The sequence below is a fragment of the Alosa sapidissima genome, chromosome 1, assembly GCF_018492685.1.
Source record: "Alosa sapidissima isolate fAloSap1 chromosome 1, fAloSap1.pri, whole genome shotgun sequence".
In the NCBI taxonomy this organism is placed as follows: Eukaryota; Metazoa; Chordata; class Actinopteri; order Clupeiformes; family Clupeidae; genus Alosa; species Alosa sapidissima.
Genome location: NC_055957.1, coordinates 41,930,391 through 41,941,931, shown reverse-complemented (window position 1 = coordinate 41,941,931; position 11,541 = coordinate 41,930,391). Strand labels below are relative to the sequence as shown.

The 11,541-nt window shown below is 40.3% G+C and overlaps 1 protein-coding gene across 1 annotated transcript; it reads right to left on the bottom strand.

Moving 5' to 3' along the window:
• Positions 1–363: 363 nt before the first annotated feature.
• On the bottom strand, positions 364–9,389 carry tmx2b (thioredoxin-related transmembrane protein 2b). The gene is made up of 8 exons (XM_042105490.1): positions 9,092–9,389; positions 8,060–8,120; positions 7,547–7,660; positions 7,009–7,085; positions 3,053–3,159; positions 2,268–2,333; positions 2,042–2,171; positions 364–1,716 (listed from the first exon to the last, which is right to left on the bottom strand). Exons 1-8 carry the CDS (start codon positions 9,278–9,280, stop codon positions 1,531–1,533), a joined length of 930 nt encoding a protein of 309 aa, XP_041961424.1. The 5' UTR covers positions 9,281–9,389; the 3' UTR covers positions 364–1,530.
• Between the last annotated feature and the right edge of the window lie 2,152 nt (positions 9,390–11,541).

The following is an 11,541-nucleotide window of genomic DNA, read 5'->3' as shown; positions in this document are numbered from 1 at the left end:
ACCTTACAAATGTTGATGGAACCAGTAACTGCATCACAGCTCACTATGGTCACATTCCAGAGTTGCTTCAGTCTTTTATAAACATGTTCTCCTGCCACAGTATTTTATAGTCTGTATTTCACACAACAGCGAGTCTGTGGTAAAACATCCTTAGCTGACTGATTTAAGGCAATCGCACAGATGTACTCGTCACATTTTCCAGTGCACTGGAAACTCAGGGCTATTACAATTGTAAATGTTTTCCTAAATTAGTATGTCTCTTTCAATGAACACTGAGGAATGAAACTGCTCTTTGTGGTTGAGACTATAAGGGTGGAAGTGCTCTCCTGAGATTATCAGCAAAGACAGACACAAAATAAGAAGTGAAGTTACGCATGTTGTTTTATTTGATATGAGAAACAAAACATTTTTACATCTTCAGTCACCACAGAGCAAGATGGGTGAAAAGAACTGACAATGAAGTTTTTTTTTTTATCTTATTTTTTTTAAAGGCAAGGCTCACTTATACAAAGCACAAATAAGTACAGGTTGACCGCAGGAATTCCATCACCACAGTAACCTGTATCATAAGGGAGGGGAGTTGCAATCAGCTGTATTCAACCACCTGATATTATCCATCCTGAGGACTGTGACAGAAAATGAAGGTTTATTTAAATAATGGTAACAATGATATAATGGCTTAATGGAAAAACATGTAAGCTAAAAACAACTCAAGACCTCAGTGTTTTCAGGTCTGGACCACCTTGGAGGAAATGTGCACAATATGACAAAAAAGAACTTTATCCTGGTTGTAGGGGAAACAGAAAGTCTGATGGCAGCCAAAAAAATATGAAACTTGCCACCTGCTTCAGGAATGACAGTCACCAGGACCCTTGTGGAATGACTGGAGTGTTAGATATCTAGGCAGAACCATGGATTCAGGGTTGTGATACTAAAGTACCACCCCCAATCATCTACGCCCTTGTCCCTTTTCAGTATGAGAAGAAACAATCTCAGTAATGCCAGTAGGCAGATGTAAAAAAAAAAAAAAAAAACACAAAACTTACACAAAAAAACAAGGAACATGACCTGTGGTATCACGTAAATAATAAACAGTAGTCTTCTGCTTGTAGTCTTGTTCAATTCAACTGTGTTAAGGATTTCTTTTTTTTACAACCACAATTAATCATGCTACCGGAGGTAGAAAGCGTGAAATGTTTCATTAGATTATCTTAAATTATGCCTACTCATTAAAAAGAAAAGTTAGTTATATTATTATACAGAGGTCCAGTGAAGAAACGTTATGCACAACTGGAGTTGTCATGGAGGGTCTATTTTAAATTAATGTATTAATATACTTTAAAAAAAAACTTGTTTTGCAATTAAATTGCAATTCGCAATTTATACAATGGAAAAAAAGAAGAAAAAAACACAATCTTTAGCATGTTTCCAGTAGGTACCGCTAAGTTCACTCACTTCACTCAATACTTCTTGAATAATACCAGCCAGTCCTGTGGCGATTATCACAACATTCAAGAGAAGTTTGGCCTCCTATTTGTCCTTCTTGGACTCTGTCTCCACCTCCTGGGCATTGGCCTCAGCCTCAGGCTCCTCCTCCTCAGGCACAGGTGGGAACTGGGACTCGTTGGCCTTCTCGCTCTTGTCACCCTTAGTCTTGCTGAGCTTCTTGGACATCTGATAGAGTTCATTCATATTAAACTCCCTAATGATGTTCTCCTACAAAAAGAGAATGAAGACATCTTATGAGGTCCTATAGAGTGCATTAGCGCTAATATAAAGTTGCAAAAAATGCAAAAGCACTGTACACGGACATCTACACTCCTACTGCCAAGACAGTCTTGACTCGTGTTAGTAATCCAGGGGTGTTTACGTGTGTCATAAACATTAAGACACTGTCAGACATTTAAGAAGGGCACCAAAATGCACCGTTCTACTGTCTATGCCTTTTTGCACAAGCTATGGGAAATCATAAGCCATCACATGAGATCCTTGATTAATGTTTGTAAAGCATGTTTGTGTACTGTGCATTGAACTACCTCACCTCAGTAAAGCTCCAGGAAACTGCCCTTCCCTTCTTATCCACTTGAGGGCGCCTCATGACCTCTTTGCCTCCCTGGAAAAGGACCAGGGAGGGCAGCTGCTTCGATAGAGGAGATGTGCTCACCTTGTACCTGTGAGCAAGACGGTAATAGTCAGGAACAGTAACATCACCCAGAATGCTTTGGATGTTTCTGGACTAAGCAGTGAGAGGAAATGGAAATACTTACTTCTTGGACACATCTCCATATCGACCAATGTCCACTTTTCCGAATTTGAGACCAGCACAACTGTACCTACATCATAAATAGGCATAAAAGGCAATTATTAAACACACACACACACACACGCAATGCATGGTTCAGGCTTGCTGCTGGATACGAACTAAACTGATTAAAATATTTTTTGTTCTTGAGATCTACAATTGCTCAGACATTGAATATGCAAAACTGACTACTCAGCCCTCTCCTTTAGGTAGCTTAAAACCTAAACCTTAAAAAATAAAGTGACGTTCCGTTTCCATGATGGCAGTGTCACTGGATCTAAACAAACGTAGACATGTGGCATCATTATAATACATTGTTTTAAATGTAGGCTACAGCCATTTAAACATGTTTTACCTGCTAGAGAGCAGCTTAGCCACTTAACATGCCAAGACACGTCTGTGAATTTAAGGAATTTAACCGCAGGCTGTGAAGCTAAATACTAGTCTCTTTTACGGAGGAAACCCATGCTAAAACCAAACTCTGTAATCACAAATTTGATCGTGTTTGTATGAATATGTGTTGTAGTATGTGATTCCTACAATGTAAAAAAAGATGTACTAACGTCTAAGAAACGTTTAAATAGATTAAGAAAGCCACCACTATGGTTAGATTGGTTTAACTCTATATATTTAGTGAAAGTGATGTAGCTTTCATTGCAAACGTTGGAGGAGATAAAGTAACTTTTGGTTGCAGTGCTGTTATGAGTGGGGTTCTCAGCACAGTAGGGTTGTGAGAGGCTAGACTCTTACTTCAGTGACAGATCTGCATAGACAGCTGCAAAGGACTGGCACTCTGGAGACCAATTGGCGAAAAACTCCACAATCCAGGTCACACGGCTGTCCTTCTCCAGCTCCTCCTGTGAAGGTCACAAGAACAAACAGAATTTAATGTGTCCTTGTCAGACATTAGTCTCAATTGAAAACATGTGTACAACCCTCTTAAATCATACAAGCTTTTTTTTATATATATATAAAATCAGGTATATATATATATATATATATATATAGCTGCCAATCGATTTAAAAAATGAATCGAATTAGTTACATACTCTGTGATTAATTCATCTAAATTAATCGCATATATATAATTTTTGCTGTGAAAGTATTTTAAATATTTAAATTCAAATGAATCATTGAATAATCAGCATTAGTGACATTAAAGTTCAAAAACTCTTATTATTATTTTCACTGTTCAAATAATGGCCATAATAATCTATGATATAACCTAATATGCTGAGGAAATAAATTCAAAAGTGCTTCAGAAAGTTATTTTTTCATATACAAGGCATTTCAGGCCACAGCTATAACCTAGGGGACACAATGAAAATAAATGAACACTCCTCAATGTCAACACTATTTTTTTGCATTGGTGTGCGACTTTAGAGTTGACAAACTCCGGTGATATGCAAATTCCTTGCTGCAGACATTGCAGAGGACTTTATTTTAATCAACACTTTATATTTTATTAACACCAGCAGGCTGTTTTTTAAAAGTAAAGTTCCAATCAATGATCTAGGCAGCACATTTTCTTCTCTCTCCTTCATTTTATTTATAGTGCCTTTCAGGTCACCCAAGGTCACTTCACAAATAAACAAAAAGGTTTTTAAAATTATAGTCATCTCAAAAAAAAAAAAAAAAAAAAAGTAAATGTCTGTCAGTCAGTCCATAAGCCATCTTGAAGAGATAAGTTTTAAGTCTGTTTTTAAAGTCAGTAATTGAGTCACAGTGTTTGATGTAGTCTGATGTAGTCTATATATTTGGTTATGGTATTTAGCAGACGCTTTTGTCCAAAGCGACATATAAATAACAACAATACAATCGTTACATTTAACAGTAAACATTAAAAACTTGGTAAGACTACATTAGAATAGAAATAATAAACAACAATGTCAATTCAAATCAACAGCCTAATGAAAATGAATAAATACTATAATATACAAAGCATAACGCATAAGAAACACTTAATAAACTAAGTGCATGTGGAAAAGATGTGCCTTTAGATCCCTCTTGAAAGACCCAAAACTATCACAGGAACAGAGAGCACTGGGCAACTCATTCCACCAACAAGGAACCACTGAGGAAAAGAGTCGCGTTTATGGCTGATCGACACAACAGACGCTCATCAGAAGACCGCAGTGGGCGGTTAAGGACATACATCTTGATCATTGAATTAAGATAGCAGGGAGCAGATCCAGTCGGTGTACTAAAGGACAAAGTGAGAGATTTAAATTGAACTCTGGCCACTATAGGGAGCCAGTGGAGAGTAACGAGGAGAGGAGTTACATGCAGTGTTGTGTTTAACGAGTTACAAAGTAATGCATTACAGTAAAGTAACTAGTTTTTCGAGTTAAAAGTAGTGTAACGCGCTACTACTGAAAATTTGGTAACAAAACGTAGTTCCTTTTTCAATTCAGCGCAATGTTACTTTTTCCAGGGACAGATTTGACAGCGACACTCCTTTCTCAGCTGCTCGCTTGCGCAATAGTCCCAAGCTCTACACGGATGGTACGTGACAGAGGCTGGTAGCATGAAGAGCAATCATGGCAAGTGAGAAGCATCCAACGCTAACTTTTGAGGGATGGAGATATTCCCATTACTTCAGACTCGTTAAAACTAAGATGTTTTATGAGGAATGTGAGCGTAAGGTATAACCTGGCAATAGCCAGATGAATTTCGCTCCGCCTAGCTCCACTCGTCCATCTGGAACCGATCCATTGAAGTGTTGCTTCAGAAGGCTGGGCCTAATCAAAAAATGCTTGCATATGAATGAATAAGCCACTTATCCGTCATCTATTGACGTGCTACTTCAACCACTCACATCGAAGCCAACCCGTGACGCTAATAACAGACTCACAGTCGCTTCTACGCTAGGTCACATCTATGAAACTCCCGCCCTGCGTCCTGATTGGCTAAACCATAAAGTTGGTTGGAGAAATCACTCTCAATGGAAGAGGTCCCAGATGGATGTGAGTGAAGCTAGGCGGAGCTAAGCGGAACGACATTCATCTGGCTAGGGTCAGGTTACGTAAGGTGTACACTGTGCCCTGGTGAGAAACTTTTGTCCACTGCCGTTAACTCAACTGCCAGCCTATTGATACGATTTGCACTAGCTTTGTACCAATTTCCGAGGAGCCTGTTCAATGAAAGAGTAAGGCTATAAAATTAGCCTTTATGTATTTTGTGTTCACCTATATGCCCATAAGATGTATCGAGGCTATGTTATTTGATGTTGTTTCATAGGGCTTTAGTGGTGGTGTTGAAGCCTAATAGCCCAAAGTTGTCTTGTAAAGTGCTCTGTTCGTGGCATTTTTTATAATAAAGAGCACAAAAGAAATACCTGTTATGTCTTCCATAGCACAACTTTATATAGGCTTCCACATTTAGGAACAGATATCGGGTTTTCCCCAAAGTCGAGCAACATAAAAGTAACGTAAAAGTAACGAGTAATGTAAAAGGTTACTTTCCATAGAGGGTAACTAAGTAAAGTAACGGGTTACTTTTTTAAGAAGTAACGAGTAACGAGCAAACACTACTTCTACTAAAAGTAACGGTAACACTTTACTTGACGGGTGAGTTCATAACTCATTCATAGCAGCTGTCATAAACTGCACATAAAGCATTCATGACTGTTTCATGAGACATGACTCAACATTCATACCAAACCTTTCATGAATGTGGAAGACAGAATGACAACAACTTGTCAAAATAAAAGTCCAACAATCGCAAAGCAGCACTGCCATTTTTCTCTCCAGCCTTTGTAAATATTTCATGAATATCTTATGAAGTCTACATGGAATGTCACTTTACTATACAAGTTGCGAAGTATTCGTAATCACTGAGTTTAACACTGGGAGGTAAACTAGCCTACATTCAGCTGACCCGTATTTGTGTAACCTGGAAAGGTTGGACATTCCCAGTAGCAAAAGATGAGAAATCATCTGCAAAGGTTACATCATAAAACAAATACATTTTTATAAAACAAAAAATATTTGCTTGACCATGTTCTGTCTTTTTGGCACCAGAGTAGCCAAGCCGGAGTAGATATGATCAGGTAAGAGGTTTGGAACAAAAATGGCAATGCTGCTTTGCGATTGTTGGACTTTTATTTTGACAAGTTGTCGTCGTTCCGTCTTCCACATTCATGAAAGGTTTGGTATGAATGTTGAGTCATGACAGTCATGAATGCTTTATGTGCAGTTTATGACAGCTGCTATGAATGTGTTATGAACTCACCCGTCAAGTAAAGTGTTACCAACCTAGGTAACTTCCCCAACACTGTTACATGTGTCCTCTTTGGCTGATTGAAGACCAGGCATGCTGCAGCATTCTGAATCAGTTGTAACGATCTTACTACACAAGCATGTAGACTAGCTAACAGTGAATTACAATAGTCCAGTTTGGAGATAACCATGGTCTGCAAGAAGTTGTGTGGAATCTTGTGTCAGATAAGGTCTGATCTTCCTAATGTTGTAAAGGATAAACCAACATGATTTTGCAATTGACGCTACATGCTCAGAGAAGTTATATTCTTTTTTGTTTGTTGAGGGTTTTCACCTTTATTTTTTGATAGGACAGTCAGAGACTGACAGGAAATGATTTGGGGGGGGGGGGGGGGGGGGGGGGGAGTCTCAATCATACAAGCTTTCTGTGCACAGTTTATTTACTCACAGGACAAATATGGAGTCAAGTTTTCAGGCAATACTCACATCTATGGTCTTGTCATTGAAGTATTTAATGTACTCGGGGCCCATGTACAGTGGTGGCTTACACGTCATGAGAAACACTGTGGAACAGAGACAGAGTAACATGTTCATTCCTATAAACTGTAGTAAATCATAGTCCAGTTGAACTGGTAAAGTCCAGTTTGATTACATCAAGGTTCAATTGAAATGCTTTTAAGATGGGACGGAACAGTAATGGGACACTGGTAAGCAAAGCATGGTGGTAATTCAGAACACAAGGATCACAACGACCATTGGCAAACGGCATATTTCATACTGTTCGCTAAAGTTTGGCAGCGGAACAGTTGGAGCAGTAGAGTTACGCTAGCATCAAACAATGAGTGTTGAACTTGGTTCAACTTTCAAAGCGCAATGCGAGCATAGACCATTCGTGTAACTTAGGAACGAGATATAACATCATTTGAATTATTATGGTCTGAGAGTTGCGTTTAGCTTTACCGCTGCCGCTTTATTATTTCCAATGTGATCCCTGCCTAAGTGTATAGGTTGATCCAATACTGACCAATGCAGAGCGTCAGGTAGAGCAGGCCCATACGAATATCCAGCCTGAAGAACAAAAAGACATTGGCCACCTTGCTGAAGAGGATGATGTTTCCGACGTGTTGTTCCACTGTTACTAAAACACCAAACAAACACATATGAACTTATTAAAAACTACAAAGACAGATGTTAGGGACTGTTTAAAAAGTGAGATGTTACATGATTTATGAGTGACACATAGGAGTGGGCCTACAAATAACGAACATTCTGAGACCCCACAACAAATAGAAGATTGTAATCAAACCAAACATCAGCTACTAACAACAATGTGGGTGGTAACGTTAGACGTTGACTAAACAAAACTATTGTGATTCAAATTATGCAAGGCTTAAAATAAGCCCCTCTACATATTCACACTGTAAATATGTTTGTTTTGACAACAATCAGAATCCTATGCAGGCTATAAAATTGGACCTGTGAACATAGTTTGAAACAGGTAGTGCTGATGGGTCTGTTTGTGGTGAGGAACTCTTACTTGCTCTTCTGTTCTTCAACATGACGATTGCACTGAGGAACATGAGAATCTCCACTTCTCTCTGCAAGAAAGTCACACAGCAAAACCGTTTTAGATTAATGTCAGCAAGTTACCTCTCTCCACCCCATTTTTTGAGAAATAAAGCCTAGTGTAAACTCGATGAGGTATCAGTATCAGTTAAGGGATATGACAAAATGGTCCCCTTCACACACACACTCCATTCACAAGTCAATTAGCTGGCAACAGCAATAGAGCAAAAGAGTTCCCAAAAATGACCATAGCACACACATGGCTTTGTTTAATGGCAAAATAGCCCTTAACTGTACCCAAATGGCTAAACTAGCTGCTGAGTCGGACCATCTAATAAAAAATGTAATGACACTGGCTGCGGGGTTGCGATAAGTGTGTGCATTGCTAATTGTCCCCTGTCCCAACCCAACTGCCATTCATTCTACTTTGGAATTCAACCTTTGAGAAGCATACCCATTACGCACATTTCAGTCCACAACCAGCTATGTCTCAGAGCTGAAAGGACTCGCCAAAAAGGTTCATGCGATATGTTATAATCCTCTAGCACACCTGAATGGGAGTCGACCACTGCTGTGTGTGTACGTTACGCACCTTGTCTGGCCCGCATCCCTGACACAAGCTCAGGCTAATGTTAGCCATCCCTTGCCAAACGTAGGCCCAACAGTCGCAACTACTACCTTAAACCTGGACCAGGACTTCAATCAAGCAAGTTAATGATCAATATTGCACTGTCTTACGTAATACATCCACAAGTCTGCCATAATATAATGTTAACGTTATTCGACTGACTGATGACAGCATAACAGTAACGTTATGCTAACATTAGCGAACATCATTGAAAGGCTCTGCACAAAAACAGCAATAACGTTAACGAGGCATGGGCTGTAATTGTAGCGTTAATCGTTTCCATAATGATATAAAAACACAACGTGCCAATTCTGTCCTCTCCATATACAACTTGGATTTGAGTTTACATTAGTTAAACATTATAACGTTACTGACCCAGTCAAAGTCGCAGGAGTTCCCATCCTCTCGTGTAGACGATAGGTGTTCGCAGATGCCTGGGGTCTTGCGGATCATCAAGAAAGCAAGTGACATAAACAAGGAGGCGATATAATACGGCTTTAACAACCATTTGTATACCAGTGGCAAGTGATAAAGAAACGCGAATAGAGGAGTAAGTAACGCCATTTTCAGCAACGGCGAGAGACGGCTAGTTGCTACACGGTGAAAAGGACAGACAGTGAGGACTGAAGCTAAACCCGTCGTGGTAATGGCTTTCCGTAGGCTGACATAAATTACAATTAAAGGTAAGGAAGCAGACCCAGAGGTCACTGCGGACAAAATGTTGCAAACAGTCCCGCCTCCTCTGAAAAGCGCAGACGATTGGCAACAGAGTGGCCATATGAGTCTTTATTGGTTGTTTTTTTTTTTTAGGAAGACGCATAGATTACTGCATAGATGGAAGGACTTCTTAAAGGGGAGGACAACAGGAAGTTATCCTACTATTCCAGCATTCCAAGCATAGAACACCCTTTAAGAAAATATGAAAAATAGTGGTCTGGTTTATTTCGGATCATAACAGTCTTTTACGTTTGTTACAGGCCTAGACTTTTTACCAAAGCGACTTACAATGACAAACATTTCTTCAACATTAAAAGTAGCCTAAATTGGACAGTTTAGGCCTAAATCATGACATGACAGGGATTTACCCAGATAGCAAAATCAGATTGCCAGATAGCGGACCACTGTGTATGCCGCCGGTGCAGTAGGTGGGGTCCGCCGTTGTAGCCTACCACCTCTTTAAATTGAACTTGTCATGAATATTAAGAAAAGTTAATAAAATGATATATGGAGTATAACTGAACAAAGGAAAATTATTTTAGACCAATAGTGGCAAAATATTGGGCAATTTGTCTGCAACCCGCCAGCGGACCGCCGGAGAACCGATGAGCAAAATGCCAGCGGACCGCCAGCTATGCCCCCAATGGACCTACAGTGGTCCTCCAGCATACCTGTCAACACTCCCGTTTTTCCCGGGTTCTCCCGTATTTCAAGGTCATCTCCCGACACCCTCCCGTTTTGTTATTTCTCCCGGAAAACTCCCATAATTTGCATGGCCATCAAACTTTTAAAATCATTGATCCGTTCATTTTTTATATTAGTCTGACATCTCCCAGGTTGCCAGGTTTTGTATGAAATACACCCTACACGATCACTTAGTTTCAATTTCAACCGTTTTGTCATAGGCTAAAACCTGGCAACCCAAAACCCAAATAAGGAAGCGGGTGCTGACTGCACAGCCTGAGTCTCGTTGTAAGCAAGCGGGCTAGTTGAATGGCCCACTCCAGAACTAGCTGTTGTGAAATTGTTGGAAATTTAATTGATTAACACATGACATAAACTGTTATTGAGTGTTGTTGATACACTGAACTTGTGTCCTCGGAACCAAATCAGACAGCAAGCAGCTTTGGAGTTTTGGAAGTTGGCTGCAGGTAACCTGACCCTTGCCAGATGAATTTCGCTCCGCCTACTGTAGCTCCACTCATCCATCTGGAACCGATCCATTGAAGTGTTGCTTCAGAAGGCTGGGCCTAATCAAAAAATGCTTGCATATGATTGAATAAGCCACTTGTCCGTCATCTATTGACGTGCTACTTCAACCACTCACATCGAAGCCAACCCGTGACGCTGATAACAGTCTCACGGTCGCTTGTCCACTACGTCACATCTATGAAACTCCCGCCCTGCGTCCTGATTGGCTGAACCATAAAGTTGGTTGCAGAAATCACTCTCAATGGAAGAGGTCCCAGATGGATGTGAGTGAATCTAGGCGAAGCTAAGCGGAACGAAATTCATCTGGCTAGGGTCAGGTTAGGCTGCAGGCAGGCTAGCCTAGAAATCTAGACGCACCCTAGCGGCAGAAAATTAAATTTGCTGCCAGGGCTAGTCTAGCAACTCTCCCTTGGCTTGTGAGCTCGAAAAATTAAACTTCTATCAGGCCAATCAAATCGTGCATAGAGTCGTTAGGCGGGCTTAACATAATGATTGATGGCAGAGTTGCAAGGGTTTGGCTTGAATTCCCTGCTACTTGAAAACAAATAAGATAATGTTGCTGATGGCAAACAGTGTGACACGAGTTAAGCTTTTATTAAGTGGCAAAAGTTTGAACTAGCCAACTAGCTCCGCCGGTGGGAAACGCATGGGACTCATAGCGCTGTCCTATTGCGTGCAGAGAGAATTTGAAAGACAACCGATTATCCCGCCCCTCGGACTGAGCACTGCGAACAGTGAGTGCCCAGACCCTACATTTTAATGTGGGTCTGGCTCGTCAGGCTACAGGCAGGCAGCTGGTGGATACGATACAACTGGCATGCGTAAGGTAATGGTAAGGTAAAAGCAACGACCGAAATGCAGTGTTGAAACACGTGTATGAAATGTATTACATATGC

Bases quoted from the DNA above. Each gene is read 5' to 3' on its own strand.
- tmx2b (XM_042105490.1), bottom strand. From the start codon at position 9,280: ATGGCGTTACTTACTCCTCTATTCGCGTTTCTTTATCACTTGCCACTG. The intron at 2,334-3,052 runs GTAAGAGTCTAG...TTTATGATGTAG, and splicing joins TATGCAGATCTGTCACTGAA to GTACAGTTGTGCTGGTCTCA. The intron at 1,717-2,041 runs GTGAGGTAGTTC...CTCTTTTTGTAG, and splicing joins TTTCCTGGAGCTTTACTGAG to GAGAACATCATTAGGGAGTT.